Below are 22135 nucleotides of genomic sequence, written 5' to 3'. Positions count from 1 at the left end.
ATGCAGCTGTTATGCACTCTTTGGTTCTCAACCTAGGGGTCGGGACCCTCCAAAGGGTCTTTTGGGGTGGTGAATTACTCAATAATACACATTTAAGCCACCTTTATGTCAGCACACTTAGTGCACATTTAGCAGTAAGGTTATCAAAGGTATCAATATGTTGAAACTTTTTTGATACCCCATGTTTAGAACAACATTTAATAAATATTTAAATGACATTTATTAAGTTAGTCTTGCCTGAAATTTGATTTTCAGCAAAACCAAACATGGTTCACTGACTTTTTCTGTACCAGAAACTGTGTGCAGGTTATTAATTTAAAAAAAGGAAGAAAAAAATAATCCTGTTTTTTTCAGCAGGACTTTTTTTTTCTTGTATCACAAGTTGAAGTTGGTGGTGCAGACACAAGTATTTGTCGTCTGTTGAATTAGTTTTCTGCCTTTGCTTGAGGGCTCTTCAGAAGCACTTACTGGAAAAATGAACAGTGCTTATAGATACTCATACCGCAACCACTGCCTGTTTACAAACCAGCTACATATAATACAGGCTTTAAAGGAGTCAAACAGGTTTTACATCTTCATTCTTGTCACACTAAATCTTTGGACAACTTCTTTTTAAGTCCCCCTGAACTAGAATCCAGTGTAGCAAGTTATATGATAAAGGAATAAGAAATAAATAAGAAATATTTAAGAAATATATTTTCATGTTTTTTATTTTGAATAAAATGTTTGATCCACTTTACCTCAGACACTACAATAGATTAATTGAAATCATATATGAAATCAGTTTATTTTTAAAATTTGAGGTTTGTTTTTCCAAACAGAATTTAATTTGCTTAATAAATACTTTTGGAGGATAAATAAAACCTTCTGTCTTAAGTATCAAAATGAGCCACAGATCAAATTTCTTTTTCATTTTTGAAATCAAGGTACATACATTGAAGTCTCAGATTTATTTGAAAGAAAGCATGTGTATGCAAAATCATCATTTACATGCCAAGAACAAATAGAAATGAAGCTGCAGGACCTCTGACTCATGAAGTGTCAAGTATGCGTATTACATGTGGTAGTTTGCAGCTGAAACAACTGGCACAAAAATATTTTTGACTTTCTAGCCTCATTAATAGCCAGTTTTTAACTGTATTAAAAGCAGATTTTTTCTAAACATTTCTATTTGTAATAGATGTAAAATTGTAGAGTAAAATGCATGAGGGAAACTCCACATACATGCAGAGGTGGCAAAAGTGCACACACCGTTTATTCGAGCAGAAGTGCAGATAAATCTTACTTCTGTACTCAGGTAAAAGTACAGGCTCTGAAATTTACACAGCAAAGTAAAAAGTCTGATGTTCCTGATGTTCAGATTTTGTCCCGTGTACAGAAAAAGCCTTCACATTTGAGGGCTCCGAGGCTTCTTCTTATTTGGCGTCGACTCTAAAAGTTGTTTTCCATCCACACTACCTTGGCTTTGACCTCACAAAGGTGAATAAGTTTACAGCTCAGGAAATTCCAGATTTCAACCTGCACATGCTGCTGCTGGGAACTCCAGTTGACTTGCAGTATGTGCCTTGCTCAAGGGCATTTTGAAAGCATGTGCTGAACAACAGAACACCATTCATGATTACATAGCTCTACAAAAATCCAGTGGTACATGCTTAGCTGTATGTCTTGTTTACCAACCTTCACAGCTTCCAGGCATTTCACCTACTTACTTTCCCTGAAGTGACGGAGCGGACAGACAGGTTGGTGTACGTCCTCTGCACACCAAGTCAATGTCGATCTGTGATTTCCCCCCTGATGTGCACCTGATTCAAAGACTCACGATTATTTTCTTCAGTTATTTCTCTTGGTTGATTAAGTTTTTGTTTCTGTGTATCCTACAAAGAGCAGGTTACTTAATCACTCATAAAGTCAGCCGGCTGTCGAACGAGGATGGGCTCAGAAAGAAAACAGGTGACATTTTATTGATGGAAACTTGGAGCCCCAGTTAATGCAGGAATCTATTTGAACTTTAACGCTTTTTAAAACTGTGGCGGTGTTTTTACACCATCATGTATGACTTAAGTATGTATTTTGTACTCATTGCTGTTAGAGTTACTGCAAAAATGTATTCTGATACAATTACCGGTTACCTGTTAAAAAATGTAATCAGTAACCTAATCCAAGTATCACAATATTAAAGTAATGTAACTTGATTACTCTACATTACTTTTGGATTGGCTCAGTCCCAGATTTGTTTAGCTTAATATAATGTTTTATGTTCATTGTTTGTTTATTAATTCCAGACATTCCTTCCTTTGTCACGTGTGAATGCACATTTAGATTAATAACAGTAATTATGGATATTTAAATGCACTTTGTTAAGTATGCTATTCACACATCACACTCAGTACTAAGTAGAAGTAATGGGAGCTGTTGACAGGTTAGCTAGCTATAACTGGATTTCTGTATAGCTAACATTATGGGTTAGTCTTTGTAACATTAAACACTGGTCTGTGTGACTTGCATTAGCAGTTGGTCTGTGTAGCTAATGTTAGCGTTTGGTCTGTGTAGCTAATGTTAGCGTTTGGTCTGTGTAGCTAACATTAGTGGGTGGTCTGTTTAGCTAACGTTGATCTTTCCTCTAAATATTTGTTTAAATTAGATGTTGAGCATTTTCTCAGCTGAAGGCAGAACTGTCACTGTGCTGTGATGTTGTTCCTGTTTTCTGATTTAAACACAAAGTAATGTTGAAATTTCCACCTAGAGAAGATTTTTTTTCCCCACTAAAAGTAATGATTATGACTCGCCAATTGTAAGATTTACTGGTTTCACTGGTGATTTGAGACTCATGAAGAGTCAAATATGCACATTACATGTGGTAGTTTATCATTCTTGAAGTTAAAATGCGTTTTAAAATTGTAATCTTGTCAAATAATTCCCATTCCCAGTTTTTCTGTAACTATAATGGATTACAGTTACTTGTGTTACTTGTAATTTGTAACCATGTTACTTCACAAGCCTGTTTGTACCCTCATGATAAAAAAATTTAAAGCTTTAAAAAAACACTTTACGTACATGGTTGGGTGGTCTTTATTGCTGCAAGAAAGTAAACAAAAAATCTACTCATGTTCATGACAGTTTTGAACATGAATTCAGAAAATAATCTTCTTTATATGTTGAAGAGACAATCTGTTATCTAATTGTGGCCCCACCACCAAAGACAAGACAGGAACAAACAGAATCAAACAGGACTACGATCTCTCCCAAACTGACTGAGAAGCCGCCTCATACATGAGTTAACAGAAAACTACAGCTGAAGTTTATGCTGATAAAGATGATGCTGAGTATACATTTATAAGTCAAGCAAATAAAATTGTCTAAATGAATACCTCTAATCTAATTAGTTGTAAAGATAGGAAACTGAATAGTTTGTATCTTTTAAAGAAAGTAATCAACAGACCTTGACACTTGATTAAAAACAAGCCAGCATCAGTTGCATAGAGCTTGCCACCCAGAATGCATTTCTCTTCATGGAATTGGTTTGTAACGGTTACATCTGTCTCCGGTCAGGTGACGGTCGCAGGTCAGAGTGTACAGGACCTCCACACCGCCTCTTTTGGCTGGGCAGGTGAATTTGTGTGTCCCCTGGCGCAGGTACTTCACGCATGATCCCAGACGGTCGTCTCTGCCCCAGTCTTCGTCCCAGACTTCAACCTTCAGACCCAAGTGTGTGTCAACCTTCATAAAAATGTAAAAAAATAAACGTTAAATCAGCATAATATTAAAGTCCACCTCCAGTCGTGTTTTAAAAAATATGAAGTGCTCTGCACAAAATCATAAATTGTGTCTGATAGTTTTTGGGTTTTTTTTGCTAAATAAGTTCAAATACCTTGTTAAAATGGCTTATAGCTCTACACTTTAACTTCATGTAATATTAGATGTTTCAGGAATATATAAATAGTCCCCGCCCTCTCCACACACACCTCACCATCCTCCAACCTCCACACCTACTCCTACTATAAATAGCTGCACCTTTCTTCATCCTCCTCCTCCTGATATTTACAGCAGCATCCCCTCGATTAATGCAATTGGTTCCTTAGGTTTATGATGTCATATACCCAGCCTGACTGAATCCGTTTTTTTTTTTTAAATCTCACTGCAGTTTCAAAGCAAGAAATGCTCAGACATGGTTTTTACTGCTTATTTTGCTCCTGATATGTCTTGTAACGCATGAAAAACACCACATGGACATGTTAGCAAGGTTAAAAACAATTTTCACCGGATATTATGTTGGCCAATTATTCATTATTGCTTTATTCCTCTTGTCCACTCAGGGCTTGTGTCCACGCAGTGCATTGCAGAGCACTGGGATGAAGTGTCTGTGCCGTTTAAAAGAAACAAAACAAAAAACAGCTACACGTGGGTTTTGTTTCTGTGCCAACAGTATGTTGAAAATTCATATGACACAGTCTAACATCGCCCCTTTGATTTTTATTAGCTATTCATATCTATTTGTTTGGCATCTTTTCACTGTGAGCACCAACCGGAAGATGTGCTGCCTCGGTTTGACTCGGTGCGTCAGCCCCGAGTGGCGAGGATTTGCATATGGACTATCCGCATGAAGGTGTGTCTTGATACTAGGGGTGTGCATCTCACTGACTGAGTTGCAAGTATTTTGACCAGTGAAGTTCACTCACTTAATTCCACTCCCTCAAATGTGTACCCCCAGGATACAGAAACTATTTAGCTTGCTTTGTGTTTGTTGCGCTGACATGAGAGTGGCATCAATCTTCTCATCTAACTCTGTAAGACAGCAAATAAGCAGATTTCCAAAAGGCCAAACTATTTCTTTAAAAATTCTGTCAGACCTGAGTTGTTCTGAGGTCGAACATGGGATTATAGTGATTTGCTTTGTTCCCAGGTTGCACTTTTGAGCTGATTTGTGAAGAGAAGATTAGTTACTGACCATGCCGAGGTTGTAACGAGCGTTCCAGCGAGGGTAGTTTGACTTGATCACACGAGTCCTTCGATAGAAGGAACCGTACCACATCTTAGCATACCTGTGAATTGAGAAAAAAACATGAAAATCAAAATGAATACGTCATGTTTAATGTGCTGTCTCTCTGAATCTTGATTTGTTCTCTACGCACCCCTCAGTCCTGCCCCAAAAATCTCCTTTCAGATTCCAGGCTCGGACGATGGTCACCACCAGCGTTCCCCTCCAGGCCTGTTTAGGACAGCAGTTTGGAGCCAGGTTAGAGTGACGGGTGCCACAGGAGGGTTGAGTGGATGAGGGCCGCACGGCGTTGTCTCTTAGGTGCTGTTCGATGGCACTCTTCAGTGCCGTCCTATGTTGACAAGATGGCACCAGCTCGTACAGTGGTCTGAGGGAGTACCGTACAACATCAGGGAGATCCTTGAGGGTTTTCAGCCAGTTTTGGTAGCCAACGGAGTCGTTACGGACGAGTGAAAACCTCCCCACCCAGCCTCTGCCTCCTCTGACCTCAGTGTAGTGTTGGTGGAGACCAGAGCTGTAAGATGTGGCGACATCCCGGTTCTGTTGGACCTTGCTGCAGGTCTTTTGACTAGGGGACAGTTTGTACTTCCCCAGGCCTATGTTGAGACCCACTGATAAGCAGCTGTGTGCCTGGATGACAAGAGGGGATATTAGATGTTATTTCTTGTATATAGAGTTTATCTGTGTGTATTTATTGCCTTCAGTGGACATGCGTGTTATATACCTGAGATGAAGAGAACCCGTTCAGTGTGGACAAACAGGTGCGTGTAGCTGTGACTCGTCTGAATCGTCCCCCAAGAGAAACCTTAAATGAAATAACATAAAATGTTGAAACAAATAATATGGTGATTTATTACTGTGAAGAAAGAAAATAAAGGTGATGTGTGTGTTTTAACCTTGCGGATGTAATGCGTGCCGTAGATGTTTATGAACCGTCTATACAGGGCTCTGGTTGAGGAGCTGTAGGAACGGGGCAGCCTCGCCACATCCCTGCGAAACTGATAGCTGACGGGTGGCGTGCTCACCAGGCGGTAACTAAACACAAAAAGACAGCAAAGTTAATACCTGTGTGTGTGCAAACTTAGATTAAAAAAAAATCTGACATCCTGTGGTGTTACCTGTAATGGGTACAGGTGGTGTAGTGTGTGCTGAAGGTGAAACGGTCCTGTTTGGTCCTGGTGGTAGCAAATTTGTACGCATTGGAGCGTGTTCCCCCCACCTCCAGGCCGAGAAACTTCTTGTAATCTAGTCCCACCTGTTAAAAAAGGAGGGTATGAGCTACCACCAGTAGAATGTGTGTGCACATAGTTTTGATTTTATCTAATGAGGGTTCATCTGTCACTTCACTGCTGTACAGCAGAAACCAACTGAATTTTGCTTTAAGTGTTCAAACCATCACAAAACCACATTTTAGTAACTCCTTAGCAACATTTCCTTCTAGAAACAATGTTCTGGTTACCCAGGATAACACCCAGAGCTCACTGTGAGCAGTTATTTGCCTTTCAGCATTAATAGGGCCTTCACAGATGTGACATTTACCCATGATGCCATGGGCACTATCACACCCCCATACAATCACAGATGCTGGCTTTTGAATGCTGGTAACAATCTGGATGGTCCTTTTCCTCTTTGGCCTGGAGGAGACAATGCTCATAATTTCCAAAAACATCTGAAATGTGAACTCATCAGACCACAAGACACTTTTCCACTTTGCCTCAATCATATCAGATGAGCTCGGGCCCAGAGAAGTCTGCCATGTTTCTGGATGTTGTTGATATATGATGTTCTCTTTGCACGGTAGAGTCTTAACTCACATTTATAGATACAGCGACAAACAGTGTTTACTGACAATGGTTTTGCAAAGTGTTTTCAAGCTCCTGTAGCATCTTTTATACTATTATGTGAGATTTTAATGTAATTTTTAGTGCAGTACTGACTGAGGGGCCAAAGATCACATGCATTTCGTGTTCAGCCAGTACTTTGCTGCTCCTGTCCCAACTTTTTTTGGAACATGGCATCAAATTCAGAATGAATGTATATTTACAAAACAAACAAACAAACAAACAAAAACATTATTGAACATTAAATATCTTGTCTTTGTTCCGTATTTAATCCAATATAAGTTGAAAATTATTTGCACATCATCAGATATTGTTTTTACACAAACTTTCTCGGAACAAGGATTGGACATATTTTCCAAACAAACAAACAAAAAAAAGCCACATTCCTTTCAATCATAGTTGTTTAATATTGGAATATTTCCTACCTTCCAGTTGTAAATGTCCTGGTTGGTGTAGCTTTGGACCAGTGAGCTGTGGACACAAAGCTAGTCACATAAAAAAAAAAAAAAATAATAATCACAATGAAATTTGTTTAATTTCCTGAAAACCTGACATTTTTCCCCACAGACAATACAAATGACATCATTAGAAAATTCACCACAGTATATTTAAAAAACAGAAGTGCACTTGGAGAGCACAGACATCCGCCAAGACCACGTGTCCAGTCTTCTATGACAGGGGTTTTCAAAGCCTAAGCTTGTCGGCCTCCTCTCAGACAAAGCTTAAAGGGACAATTTACCCCCCAAATCAAAAATGCATATTTTTCTTCTTGCCTGTTGTGCTGTTTATCCATTTAGATTTTTTTGGTGTGAGTTCCAGTGTTGGAGATATCGCCTGTAGAGATGTCTGCCTTCACTCCAATACGATGGCACTCGTTTGAGTTGCTCAGAGCACCGAAACAGTACAATCTGAAAAACTCAAAACCAGCATCTCTTTCCAGCCATATAATAGGACAGAACAGACAGAGATAACAGGCGTCTGTGAGGCTGCTGCTGTCCATGTTCGTGTCCACCCAGGACTATAATAGAGCCCTTAGTTTCAGAGGATTTGTGCAGGTAGAAAAATCTGGAATTCTGGATTAATCCAGGAAAAAAAACACATCTTGGATTGCTTAATTCTTACATACAGTACATACCTGCTGCATTTGTTTCTGCAGTGATGTTTAAGGTGGCTAATATGTTACATTACTTTAACTACATGGTGTTTATTTCTGCACAGTGAATTCAGGTCAGTTCATCTTGCTGTAGACACCTCTGTTACAAGTGATCTATCTCACAATGTTAAAGAAATTTCAAAACAAGTCATGGATCTGTTCTACACCCTTGTAGCTACAGTATGACCCTCTGGAATTCTGGATTCAGGACTCAAAACATTTTCTACAACAGTCAAAGCCTGGTCTGAACTGTGATCATGACACTAACTAGATATGCTTTTATCTGCATATTTAAGTTCTTGGCATTTTTATAATGGTTGTTTTTGTTTGATTTGTCTGTTTGCAGGTCTGTCTGTGTGTTGTCGATCACTATTTGGACTGATTTTAAGATTTTACGCCACAACATTTAATTTTAACAGTTGCTAGGACTATCAATGCCCATCAAGGGACTGGTGTCAGAAACGAACTTTCGCTATAAACCCATGTACATACAGTACATCAGACACTTCTTATGCACTTCTGTTCTTGTCCCTTTCAAATTAACAAATAAACTGAATGGAATAGTTTAACTTTAGCCAGAGGTTTTTCTGTAATCCTGCTGACAAACAGACTAACAAACAAATGGCACCAATAACCTAACTTCCTGGGCAGAAGTAGTACGGCCAGTTATAGATATGAAAGACACCTGCTGTGTGAGTCTGTGAGAGCAACTTTTGAACTTGTGAACACTGTGAGTGATTATGAGAATACCTGATGGAGGTGTGTTGGCTGTGGTAGAGATGAGTACTGCAGCGGCTGAATGCACGCCAATCCACCACAGAGGCAGGCAGCTGAAAATAAAGGTGGTGGACATTGTGGTTATCATGTTTGTTTGTATGTGTGCCGAAGTTATTAGCTGCTGCATTGATTGAAAATTTGTCTTTGTGCTGATTTAAATTACTTTCTGCAGCCTGTTGCCTTGAAGAGGGTTGGAGCAGAGAGTGCATTTGCCCTCTGGGTTGAGGAAGGTCCTCACGTCGATCACGTAGGCTCCTTTACGCCGCAGGGTGACCAAATCAAAGCCTTCCCCCACCAGGTTGTGGCCTGGTACGAAGGGAGCGGACGCACACTGACTGCGGGTCCCAGTCCGGCAGGAGAGGACAGGGGAGGGATGGGACAGAAAGAGGAGGAGACTCAGGTAGAGAAGGGGCGGGGCTGAGAAGGAGAGCATGGCTGGAGACACTGAAAGATTTCAACGAAAGACAGAGAGAGAATAAAAGGAAATCAGTGAGCGTAATTTCAGCTGTTTGTGCCTAAGACTGTCATACATCACTATGTCATTACACCTGTCATAAGCCTGAATGAGTCTTAGAAGCTGTCAAGCTAACTGACAAAGTCCCAGGATACCAGGAAAATGTAAAAAATGTATGACATAACATAACATGTACGTCTGTTCTCAGCTTCTGTAAAAATCCCTAAATGGTGAGTTCATGCAATTAGAACTGGAAGAGGTCAAGGTCAAGGTCAAGTTTATTTATATAGCACATTTAAAACCGAGGTTTGCCAAAGTGCTGTACAATCTAGAGGCACTAAAGTATTAAAATACAACTATAGAAATAGAAAAGTACAATATTAGAGTGCACAGTACACAAAAAGTGTAACAATAGAAAACAAATAAAGTGCACAACCAGTAGAGGGCACCTCTCCACCAAGCAAGATGAAATTAATCTTTAGATGAAATCAGAAAACAGTTGGATCAGTAACTAATTACATGTTTCTTCTCACTAACTGTGACAGATTGCAATTTCATTTATTTTGTAATTTAGTTCCATATAACTAAAATGAGATGATCCACCTCAAGGGGTTTATCCTAATAAATAAATAAATAAATTTTGATCAGCTAGTTACTCCCCAAATATTTCTCCTCTGGCCTTCAGTGTTTTTATCCGTCTGTACTGTCTCTATGATATAACAACTATTAAACTGTTTTGGTTTGAACTCCAGAGTTCTGGAGATATCGGCCATAGAGATGTCTGCCTTCTCTCCAGTATAATGGAGCTAAATGAAAAATCTAGAAGGATAATCTAAATGGATAAACAGCACTACAGGCTAAAGTTAAAATATGTATTTTTGGTTTAAAGGTGAACTATCCCTTTTAAGAGGAGTCAGCAGTTGGTATATGTTATATATAGGTTTTACAGATTTTTCAAGATTTTTTTCAAAAATTATGAATCACCACATACCACACATGCTGTGTAGGATTATATTAAGAGAAAACAATGTAGGTAACTACTGCCTTGTAAAGGTTGATTGCACAGAAGACAAGCAGCAAAAAAATCACAGTGATGATTTACAGTTAAATGTGCACAAAAACAACATCTCATGATGTTTGGAACTCAACAGAAATCAATGGAACGAAAAAAATAAAAAAAATCTTGACCACCTCAATAAGGCAAAGTCACAAACACCCAAGCCTTGGGAGCAGGAAAAGAAAAATAAGTCAGGAAGGCCGAGAAGTAAAAAGGGAAAAAATGTTTGAATGAACAGAAGGAAATACCAATTCTAAACCAAACCTCCTGCAAAAATCTTTTTTTTTTTTTTTTTTTTCTGTTCTTGTTTTTGTTGTTTTGTTCTAATTTATATTTTCTTTTGTTCATCATCACTGGTTACCTATCTGTGTCCTTTCGTGTTTTTCTATTATTATGTATGGTTTGCATGTCACTCTTGCACTAATTGGTGAATAATGTGAAAAAAAAGAAAAATAAAAGTGCACAAACATTTAAGGCTGATGGGTTCTTTAGTGTACACACATACAACACACATGCATACATGCACACACAAACAGGACCCATTGCATGATCTCCCCAAGGCAAAATAGCTTATAATAATTATTTATTAAACAAACTGTGAGATGGCGGAAATCTCAGAATCATATCTCAAAATCATAAATCAATTAAAATAAACGTCCATATAAACCACTTTATTCTGTAATGTGGTTGAGAAAAAAATGTAAAATTAAGGATGTTGTTCATTAATTATTAATTATTTATTACCTGCAGGCCTCAGGAGGGCTCTTCAGATGCTTCTGTGGTGTGAATCTTTCAGACGAGACGGAGATGAGAGAGCGTGCCAGCCGAGGATGTGGTGATGCTGTTAAGTCAGCAGGTAACAGCGTTTTTATACACTGGGTCATGTGAGTTATTATTATTCTAAGAAACATAGCAGGTGGTTATTGAGATGCTACAATTGGCATGAATGCTTTAAGATGTTAAACAACAGGACACACTGCATATTTTCGAGGAAATGGTGCTGCAGAAATCCTCACCTTCCTGTAAGCCTTTGTATTTCAGCTGACGAGCTTGAGTGGCAGCATGTTTTTAATTATTACAAGACACTTTAAATTGTTTAACCTTTGTCTCTGGCACAATGCTGCTAGCAAATGTTATAAATTATAAGTTGTACATCTTAAATTTCTGACTTTGATCTGCATTTGGACTTTAAGTCTTAAGTTATAATTAGATAACATAATAGGTTTTGCTTCCCAATTCTACATTTATTTTGGAAAAATGTGCATCTTTTTAGTAAACGTGGAAAACAGGTGACAAGAAAACAGTGAAGAAAAGAGAGAATCTATTTTATTTTTCAAAATCAGTCTGAATTCTTAATCAGCTGAATCATCACACACTATAAATTACACTAACAGTTAGTGAACTGTTTATGCATGCATGCATGCATGCACACACACACACACACACACACACACACATACACACACACACACACACACACACACACACACACACACACACATCTTTCTTTCACTTTCCTTTAAGAGAAATTTCAGGTGTTGTTCAACCAGTAAATTGACATTCATGGTGTTTCTCAGCAGTGTGTCACACAGACTTACAAGAAGTCACACAAGGAAATAAATTGTGGGTGTGTATTTTGGTAAGAAACTTAAAGCAAAACACAGACAAAGAAGACATTGTGCCGGGTGACTAATTTGAAGATTCATTGATTCATTATCTTTAACCGCTTATCCTTGACAGGTCGCGGGGGGGTGGGGTCAGGTCGAGCCCATCCCAGCTGACATTAGGCGAGAGGCGGGGTTCACCCTGGACAAGTCACCAGTTCATCGCAGGGCTGACACACAGACTCACTCTTACTTTCATACCTATGGACAATTTAGAGTCACCAATTAACCTATTATGCTGCATGTGTTTGGACTGTGGGAGGAAGCCGGAGTACCCAGAGAGAACCCACGCAGACACGAGGAGAACATGCAAACTCTGCACAGAAAGGCCCTGCCACAGCCACAAGCTCCCCAATGCCCCACCCCAACTCAGGACCTTCTTGCTGTGAGGCAGCAGCGCTAACTACTGCGCCACCATGCCGCCCTAATTTGAAGATTTCATCTGTAATTGTGCACAAACTAGAATTACTGGCTCCTGGTTACGTGGCTCTGTACCAACCTGTCAAGTTGAAGTTCACATCCATGTCTGTCCAGACTCTACTGTATTCTGTATGTAGTGAAGACTTGGAAAGAATCTAAGTTTTTTGGCAAAATTAAAGTTATCATTATGTAAACATATATTCCAGTGAATAAACATGTTGAAAAACATGCGGTCTTCACTCAGAGTCTTGTGAGTTAACCACTTTTCTTTCTGTTTGGAGCGATGGTTGTGAATTGTCTCCTCAGAAAACAACGCTGCACGTACGCAAACACACGCTTGAGAAGCAAGTATATCTCAGCTAATGGAGAACAGAAATCAAAGTTTTTATGTTTCAGCACCAAACACAAGATGTGTGAAAGGGAACTGTTTCTTAACCAACTCAAAAATAACCTGCTGGATATTATACTTTAATCTTCATTATTAGCCTCACAGCAAGAAGGTCCTGAGTTCGATCCCCCGGCTTGCTGTGGCAGGGCCTTTCTGTGCGGAGTTTGCATGTTCTCCTCGTGTCTGCGTGGGTTCTCTCTGGGTTCTCCGGCTTCCTCCCACAGTCCAAAGACATGCATGCTAGGTTAATTGATGACTCTAAATTGCCCGTAGGTGTGAATGTAAGTGTGAGTGGTTGTCTGTCTATGTGTCAGCCCTGAACTGGTGACTTGTCCAGGGTGTACCCCGCCTCTCGCCCAATGTCAGCTGGGATAGGCTCCAGCAGCCCGCGACCCTTACGGAATAAGCGGTTACAGAAAATGAATGAATGAATCTTTATTATTATTATTATTGTGATGACACTTGTGTATTATTTGTATATTTTATACAACAAGTAGTTCCCATGAATCAGTCTAATTGTTCATCTCGACAGTGATCAAATCAGCATGACAGCACGTCCTGCTCATCACTAAAAATATTACTCTGCCCAGAGAGGAAATGTTTCTGTCACATTTTTATAAAATAAATGACAAACCACTACGACCTCCTGTAAGTCTATTTCTTAGAGCTGGTAAGGTAACATTTATAGAATAATTAAATACATTTTCTTTAATGAATATAATTCATGGTGCTGTTAGTTTGCTGCTACACCACCAGTCATCAGTAATGTGATATACTGCAGCACATTAAAGGAAAAATGAAAATTCATGCGAAAAATGGAAAAAACAAACAAACAAAGCATAAAATGCCTCCACACTGCACGTCTGGTGTAATGCAAGTCTCTTAAAGCCCTGACATGCCAAGGTAATTTGAAAGACGCCATTTACGCCATGATTTTAGCCTAAATCTTCAGCTTTAGCTTGCAGCCACATTCACGTGCACCGTCTGGACTGGGAGTGTGAGGTTTGCGCTCACAAGTAAAAACAGCATGTTGGAGCTTTAGGAGGTTTGGATTACGTCAGACAAGCAGTATGGTGACACTTAATATTGTTTCTTTTTCATTTGTTTTCTCCGTTTGAAAACTGGTCACCATTCACTTTGACTGTTTGAGAGATTCTGCAACGCTGTTTTCCTGTGTGTGTTTTGTGCACTAAAAAAACTAAACCTGACCTTCAATCAGCGTGAGGGTGAGAAGATAATGACTTAATTTTCAGATTTGGATGAACTATCCCTTAAACAGCATAAATGTACCTGCAAATTTCACTTTGTTCCAGTTCGATTCGGGTGTGGTCATTGCTGTATTGTTTATTATGTTACATTTACTTTGCCTTTCACTCCCTCTGGTGCAACATCAACACTTTGGCAGCCTGCCAACCCCAAAGGACAGGAGGGGAAATAAGATGCTTTTTATAGTCATTGGTTAATGGATGACATTTAAATGCCTTCGTGCAGAGCAGTGAATGGGGCATTACAGTGCCTCTTTTGCTTTCTGTTTGGAGCGATGGTTGTGGATTCTCTCCTCAGAAAATAACACTGCACGTACGCAAACACACGCTTGAAAAGCAAGTATATCTCCAGCCTAAGCTAATTGATAATAGAAAAGAGGAAGATCCTTTCTGTTTCACCAGAATACGTGGCTTTATTACTCTCGCCAAGAATCACTTTGCAAAACTGTAATTTTAACATTGTTATTGTCATCTTCAATCAAATATGGTGGAAACTAAATAAAACTCACACAAAAACGCACCTTGTCTTTCCACTGTTACAAAAATCACCAGCTCTGGTTTGGTTGAAAAATCCTTTTTATTAAGTGCGTAAAATGTGAAAAAATCAAGACAGGAGTGAGAAGGAGTGGAGGAAGGGATTTGAATTAAGGATTTATTTTGACCAAACAACCAGAGTTGTTGATTTCTGGAACAACAGTCCATATCTTATTGGTGAGTTTAATTTAGTTTCTGTGTAAATGAAGATGATGATGACAATATTAAAATTACAGTTTTGCAAAGGGAGTCTGGTCGGTTTGGTGAGAGCAATAACACAGCTGTTTCTGGTTAAATAAAATTAATCTTATTCTTCAAAAAAAAAAATCTGTCTGCAGGGATCTTTTCCATAATGTTGTCAGACATTCAGAATAACAATCTGAGCCTGTTGGTGGAAAAAAACAGAGACATTTAGTGCACATGCTCTGAAGGTGTGCAGTTGCTCAGTGGCTCTACATTGCAGCTCAGTTTCATGGCTGAGTTCTTTTTCAGAGTCGACTTCTGGAAGCAGGAAGCTCTGTGAATAAAGTGACACGAAGGAAAGTTCAGTTCAACAATATTGTAAAGTTTAATGAAGCACACAGGAATATGTAAGTTAAGCCTTAGATACAATGGATCTACACAGAGTAGTCATAAGACGTTAAGATTGGTTACAAAACAGGTGGGATGAGCAGAGGAGCAAACATGAGTGACGGCCAGATAACAAGGTTCTGTTCAGGGTTCAGGGTGTGATGAGAATGAAAAACAGTTTCAGAAAATACAAACACAAAGGCATGAATACATGTGATTTGAGTTGGACTTTAAAACAATATTTGTGAATACTGTGGCCCCAAAATGCATTTCTCACTCTGGGGATGGTTTGTAACGATGACAGTAGTCTCCAGTCAGATGAGGTTCGCAGGTCAGAGTGTACTCGACCTCAACGCCAGATGTCCTACCACAGGTGGAAATCCATGACCCTTGCTTCACAGGTATTTCACAGCTTATCAGCTTATCGTCATATCGGAAGTCCTCATCCCACACTTCAATCCTCAGGTCTGGTAGAGTGTTCACCTTCATAAAAAAAATATATAAATATAATTAAAATAACATTCAAAATACTTTTAAATGTTAGGAAATACAAATGCTCAGTTAAAGTTTGTGGATCAGCCTGAGTAACAAGAACAACGTGCGGAAGATGGTGCACCTGCACAGCTGGTTGGGTTTTGTGCTCACTGTGTTACTCACTAAATCAGCTCATTTGTTAAATGATTAACCTTTTGTGTTTTAAGATCGTAAGAAATTGCTAGGCAGTTGACTGCGCCTTGCTGAGTCTAAATTCTTGTACATTCTGTTTTTCTCACAGGTATGATCTTTGTAGCTGACCTGTAATGAGGAGATTTACTGACCTGTCCTAGATCAAATCGAGTGTTCCAGCGGGGGTTGTCTGACTCGATCATATGAGTCTTGCGATAGATGGAACCGTACCACATCTTCACGTAGCTGTGAATAGGAGAAAACAAGTAAAAGCAACTGATGCATTTATCTTGTTGATCTCAGTCCTTGGCTTCACTCTACTCACGCGTCAGTAGGCTTGTAGTAGTAATCTCCGTCCAGACCCCAGGCTCTGACGATGGTCACCTCCAGTCTTCCCCTCCAGGCCTCTTTAGGACAGCAGTTGTTTGCCAGGCCACTGCTCGACCCACAAGTGGGTGGTTCTCTGTGTAAACTCACCCTGACATTATCTTGTATGTACTGGTCTACGGCAGCCTCAACCGCATCTCGCTTTACCTTATCTGACACCAGCTCATACACTGGCGTAATTGAGTGTGAAACAATATTTGGGTTGGTCTTTAGGCTGTCCAGCCACTTCCTGTAGCCCTCGGAGTCAGACTGAGTGAGTGAAAACTCCCCTGACCAACCAGTGCCTCCTGTCACCTCTGTGATGTGCTGGTGGAGACCAGAGCTGTATGAGGTGGAGAGGCCCCGGTTATGCAGGACGGCGTGACAATTCGGTCGAATACCAGTTAATGTCATCTCACCCAGGCCTACAGCGATACCCTGTGCTAAGCAGGACTGCACCTACAGGACAGGAGGGGAAATAAGATGCTTTTTATAGTCATTGGTTAATGGATGACATTTAAATGCCTTCATGCCGAGCAGTGAATGGTGCATTACAGTGTCTCTTTTGCTTTCTGTTTGAAGCGATGGTTGTGGATTCTCTCCTCAGAAAATAACACTGCACGTACGCAAACGTGCTTGAAAAGCAAGTATATCTCCAGCCTAAGCTAATTGATAATAGAAATCTTCTGTTAAATAAAGAAACAACCAAACAGAAAATTGAAAACAAGAAAAAAAATGTTTCACATCTTAAAAGTAAATTATTAATGATTAATCAGTTGTTAGTATTTTCAACTGTCAGTTAAGGAAAATGTACAAAATTTGCAACCAAATACCAACAGTTATTTAGAGATGAATACTTTGTACCTTTACTCACGTACTTTTCCAACACCAATACTTTTACTTGTACAGTAACTGAATAATATTTTAGTAATGTAACTTTTTTCTGTACTCTTTCCACCACTGCTAGTCACACCGATCCAGTTAGCTGCATTTCAGCTAACAAACCACTGATCACAATTAGTTCAATCTACTCTGAGTATGTTCACTGTGAGTTAAGGCCTCATCAATGGAGCTCCGATACTATGAGTCACCACGGCAACAGGTAAACAAAAGGCAGAGTGTTCACTTCTGTTTAGCGGAGGAACCGTAACATTTATCTTGAAAAACAGTGGATTAAAGAGTCAAGAAGTTAACAGTATTATATTTTATTCACTGCAGTCCGCTTGTTCATTATTTACCCAAAATCAAATGACTTGGACTCGGGGGCAAAAAAACATGTGATCGGGACATCCCTAATTATGAACCTACCCCAGTCATAAATATAAATTTATGTATGTTCATTTGTGCTCCAGTCAAAAATTTAAATTAATTCTGACAGTCTTTCAAGACAGTGCATGAATATGCATGTTGGTTACTGTGTACACAGTACAGGCATGTGTGCCGCATGTACCTCACTTGAAGTCAGTCCGTTCAGTGTGGACAAACAGGTACGTGCAGCTGTAACTCGCCTGAATCGCCCCCCAAGTTCAACCTGAAATGAAGAACAATGTTGTTGGGGAAAAGGGTGTATTTTATTTATGAAATAAGGAAATTAAAATGGTGAGTGTGCTATAACCTTGTGAATGTAGTGTGTGCCGTAGGTTTCTATGAGCTTCATGTACTGATCCCTGGTGGAGGAGTTGTAGACACGTGGCAGTCTGTCCAAATCCTTTTTAAACTCAGAGCTGAGGGGCGGCGAACTTTGCACACGGTAACTAGACACAAAGAGACAGATTAGCACATTTTCTCCTCACGCTTGAATGAAATCTCTTCTGCAGTGATGCAGAGATCTTCACACCTTACCTGTAATGTTTGCAGGTGATGCTGTGAATGCTGAAAAAATAGCGGTCCTCTCTGGACCTTGCTTTCGCAAAATTATACACATTAGAACGTGTACCTCCGACATCCAGGACGATGCTGAACTCGCCTAAATTTAAGCCAATAACCTAAAATAAATAAAAAAATATATAAGCTCATGAGCTGTTTTATGTTCACCAAAAATCACAGTGATATATAGTGTGTAACCATTAAAAAAAACAGAAAACTTCCAAATACTTTTGACTAAATGTGCAGATTCATGTTCTGTTAGCATTAAGGACTTAAATTACAAAAAAATAACTCATATATTTATCATATTTGGGCAGTAAGGTGCTCCAAAAACTAATCATATCAGCCCTTTTTGATAAAAAGTTGGAGAGTTAGTTAGAAAAAAACAAAATCAAACATCTACACAACTATCAATTGTAATAATAATAATGTGTAACGACAATTAACATTTCATGTTAACAATCACTGTGAGACGTTTCCTACCCCAAAGTTGTGACCGTCCTGGGAGGCGAGGTTGTCCATCAGTGAGCTGTGGACACAATTTACAGCCAGCCATCATGAGTTATCAATTAAAGGAGAATTACACCCATTTCTAGAATAATGTGTGCAGGCCACTTCTGTAAAATAAGCCTGCCGTTTTGTCACGCCCCTCGGCACCAGGCTTTCACCTGACTCCAGTGTGAACCCATCCGCATCAGGAGAAGCATGAAGACAAGGTAGGAGTCTCTTGGTACCTCAATTCTGATTCAGAGAATTACAACGTGATGATAAAACAACTCTTGATACGTTTTAATGCATTTAAGTTTTAAGCTCTTAAGTTGGGGGAGATGATCAGATAGGAGTAAACATGATGCACATGTTACAATTGATGGAGGATATTTTTGTCTGATTTGATTCAGAATCTATTCTTGATTGAATGAACAGAGAAGAGTTTTCTGTCTCTTGCTCCAGTTCCCCTGAAATACAATATGGAACCTTACTGGCAATTAAGTGGTTCACAACCATTTTATTTTAAAAAGTTAACTTCATGAACTAATGAGTTAAATAATTTGAAACCATCATACAATCTTCTGCCTGTGTGAGAATAACAAAATGAGGGCGAGGTGGAGCTCCACTGTGTTAAAATTGACTTTAATGTTAATAAGAATACTATGAGGAGCAATTTTTTCCAATTTTCCAATTTCTTTTTCATGCATGGCTAACAGGTATACAACCCATAATTCAGCTTCTCTCTTATGCCAGATTTCATGCTGAGACACCAAGTGGATGGTAATATTGCAAATAATTGGAGGAGAAATCACAAAGGTTGTCTTTTGCTTCAGTAAAGACTGCATATTCACACGTACTCACTGGCCTTGAGGAAGTGGAAGGAACTACTTAAAATGTGAAACTGGCAGATATAATATAATACCTAACAGAGGTGTATGAACTGCTGAAGAGTTTAGTCTGGCACTGGGTGGACACCATCCAGTCTACTACATAGTCTGGCACCTGAAAACGAAGGTGAGAACCATCATTAACATGCACACATAACATATATGCAACTGTTAGATTCATAATATTAAAATCAAAGCAAGGGCAAACAATTAGAGTAAAACAAACATAAATCAAAACATTACATTCGTCAGACACGCAAGACTGTTCCACAAAGTCTCTCCACAAAATGTCCCACCCAAAACCTTTATTTTCACAGACTCTAGAAGTAAATATTATCTCTGATCACTTGTATGTTACTTTGTGATTTCCAAACACCATAAGTTAGGTTTGGTTTAAATTTAATGAGAATTTGTGTCAAACCTTATCTTTAATTTACCAGAACAAAAAATATTAGTGTTGTCCCCAAATAAAACAGATTTCAATATCCTTGATACCCTGCAAATTTAATCTATGTGCAAAATAAATAATCTTGGGGCTAATACAAATTTCTTGTTCTTCAATGGCCTTTCTACACGTGCACACACACACACACACACACACACACACACACACACACACACACACACACACACACACAGACACCACATACATACACACACATTTATATATAAATATATAAATGAGAAGATGAGGCCACCACCATCATGCAGTGACTTGTACTATAAAAACAGGGTTATTTTTTCTTTTAATTACTTTCTGCAGCTCGTTCTGGTTAAGAGAGTTGTGGCAGAGTTTACAGGTCCCATTTGGGTTGGGGTAAGACGTCGTCCTGCCAACCACGTAGGCTTTACGCTGCAGGGTGATCACATCAAAGCCCTCCCCCACCAGGTCGTGGCCTGGTACAACGGTAGCAGTCTCACACTGGCTGGGGGTCCCAATCCGACAGGAGAGAGCAGCAACAGGGGAGTGACAGGACAGACAGAGGACACTCAGGTAGAGAAGGGGTGGGGATAAGAAGGACAGCATAGCTGGAGTTAAAGAGACACTGAAATATTTGAGAGAAAGACAGAGAGAGAGAACAGAAAAGGGCTATGTCAGTATCATTTCAGCAGATTATCAATGAAGGTAACAAGAACTTCAAATGTTTGCAAACAGGCTTTGTGTTTTTGCCATTTGTTCTTCTGTCACGAGGATGTGGGATTAAAAAAATAATAAAAATGTCTAAATAACCTAAAAAAAAGTAATTTCTTGCTACTTTACCATGGCTATAAAGAATCTTTCATTCTTCTCACTGGCTTGAAGGGGCAAGATGGTGACACCTTGTCACTATCAACAAACCTTTGTAAGCTCCTACTAGAAAACATTCGATTGGAAACCACATACATAAAAATTACTGCAATATACACAGGTCAGATCAATACCGAAGTGGAAGAAATGACAGACCCAGAAGCCTTTATTGATCAGTGTTTCCATGTACGTACAAATATGGAGCCTAACATTGGCACCCCACAACACCGTTTAAACAACGGTCCCCATAAACCTGGACTTCACTTATATTTCCCCCCTTAGATATCAATGTCCTAATATGCAGATGTAATGATGGCCGTTCCACTAGTGTGGAATTGCTTGTTATTGCACGGGTGAATGTGGTTAGCATGTGGTTGTAAAACCGCCCTTACACTTGCAACTAGTAGAAAATGGACCTTAGCAGACACTGGGCAGGTGAACAGGGCCCGTGACTGAAGACAGTGGCAGGCTCTGCTGGGATCGCACCAACTAACTTCAGACCAGACCTTGTGTTATTGTTGGCCTCACTCCAGTATTCACTCCACAGTGAGCTTACGGTGCCTTGTGAAGATGGAGCAGAGGAGGTTCTCACACAGAGCTTGCAGCCAGCGCCCAACAACGCGGTTGGATGGCACAGGTCTGACCAGTTGTGGTTGGCTGCAGAGGGTTTGTAGTCATATTTGCATTATTTGCGTCATCATTAGAGCTCCTGGATGTAACCCCACCTCCCCTGTCCACATAGATTTGTTCACAGGTCAGTCTTGACCTAACGGCAAACGGCGTCAACATAATGCAGCAAACAAACCGAAGTGACCAGTGCTGCGTCTATTTATGTATGTCTGTGGGGAAACGTCGGAGGGTATCTGGTGGACAGGGAGAGGATGGAGGTGGTTTGAGAAAGTGGAGGGAGGGACAGAGAGGCAGAGTGTGTAAATTCATTAAGCTGGCTTTGACAAGATCCCAACACCCCTGAAAAAGAGTAAATTCATGGAGGGTTATTCTTTCTCTGCGTGTGAATGATTCATGCATTAGTATCTGCCTTTGATTATTTATTGCTGGGTCAGCATATTAAAAGATCATGTTTTCTGCATAACGTCTGGCTTGAATGTATTGTGTTTTGGTCTCTATATTGCGCAATCTGTGAATAGAGTAAATTTACAACCCATTAGTGTTCGGGTATTCTGAGTGCTTGCAGGAAAAAAAATCCTCCTTTCTGAGCAATGACTCAGCTCAGGGACGGGCTTGACAGAATCAGTCTCATACATGATCTTTATTCCCCACAAACCAACGCACACACAGACTAGAAGCGGGACAGATGTCCTAACTATGGGGGAAAATGGAGCAATGGACAGGAGACTGTATAGTCAGAAGCAATAACTACGTCACATCAGACTCCTCCTCATACTATGTTTGTCAAATTCAGAAATTAAAATGAGAGCAGAGATGCCGCCATG

General features: G+C 39.7%; 2 protein-coding genes across 2 annotated transcripts; both read right to left on the bottom strand.

The window, feature by feature from the left end:
* Positions 1-3053: 3053 nt before the first annotated feature.
* On the bottom strand, positions 3054-11164 carry LOC146329667 (perforin-1-like). Its single transcript, XM_084712521.1, has 10 exons — positions 11023-11164; positions 8931-9211; positions 8741-8820; positions 7263-7308; positions 6115-6251; positions 5893-6031; positions 5721-5801; positions 5130-5626; positions 4946-5039; positions 3054-3717 (listed from the first exon to the last, which is right to left on the bottom strand). The coding sequence occupies exons 2-10, from the start codon at positions 9198-9200 to the stop codon at positions 3508-3510; spliced, it is 1554 nt and encodes a 517-aa protein (XP_084568647.1). The 5' UTR covers positions 9201-9211; positions 11023-11164; the 3' UTR covers positions 3054-3507.
* Positions 11165-15312: 4148 nt separating this feature from the next.
* On the bottom strand, positions 15313-20726 carry LOC146329666 (perforin-1-like). Its single transcript, XM_084712498.1, has 9 exons — positions 20148-20726; positions 19429-19508; positions 18501-18546; positions 17994-18136; positions 17767-17905; positions 17602-17682; positions 16111-16610; positions 15938-16031; positions 15313-15602 (listed from the first exon to the last, which is right to left on the bottom strand). The coding sequence occupies exons 1-9, from the start codon at positions 20418-20420 to the stop codon at positions 15393-15395; spliced, it is 1566 nt and encodes a 521-aa protein (XP_084568624.1). The 5' UTR covers positions 20421-20726; the 3' UTR covers positions 15313-15392.
* Positions 20727-22135: the final 1409 nt, after the last annotated feature.

Source organism: Lutjanus erythropterus, chromosome 3, assembly GCF_056507025.1.
Source record: "Lutjanus erythropterus isolate fLutEry1 chromosome 3, fLutEry1.hap2, whole genome shotgun sequence".
Taxonomy (NCBI): domain Eukaryota; kingdom Metazoa; phylum Chordata; class Actinopteri; order Lutjaniformes; family Lutjanidae; genus Lutjanus; species Lutjanus erythropterus.
The sequence above is the reverse complement of the archived record's forward strand: the minus strand, read 5'-3'. Positions and strand labels throughout refer to the sequence as shown.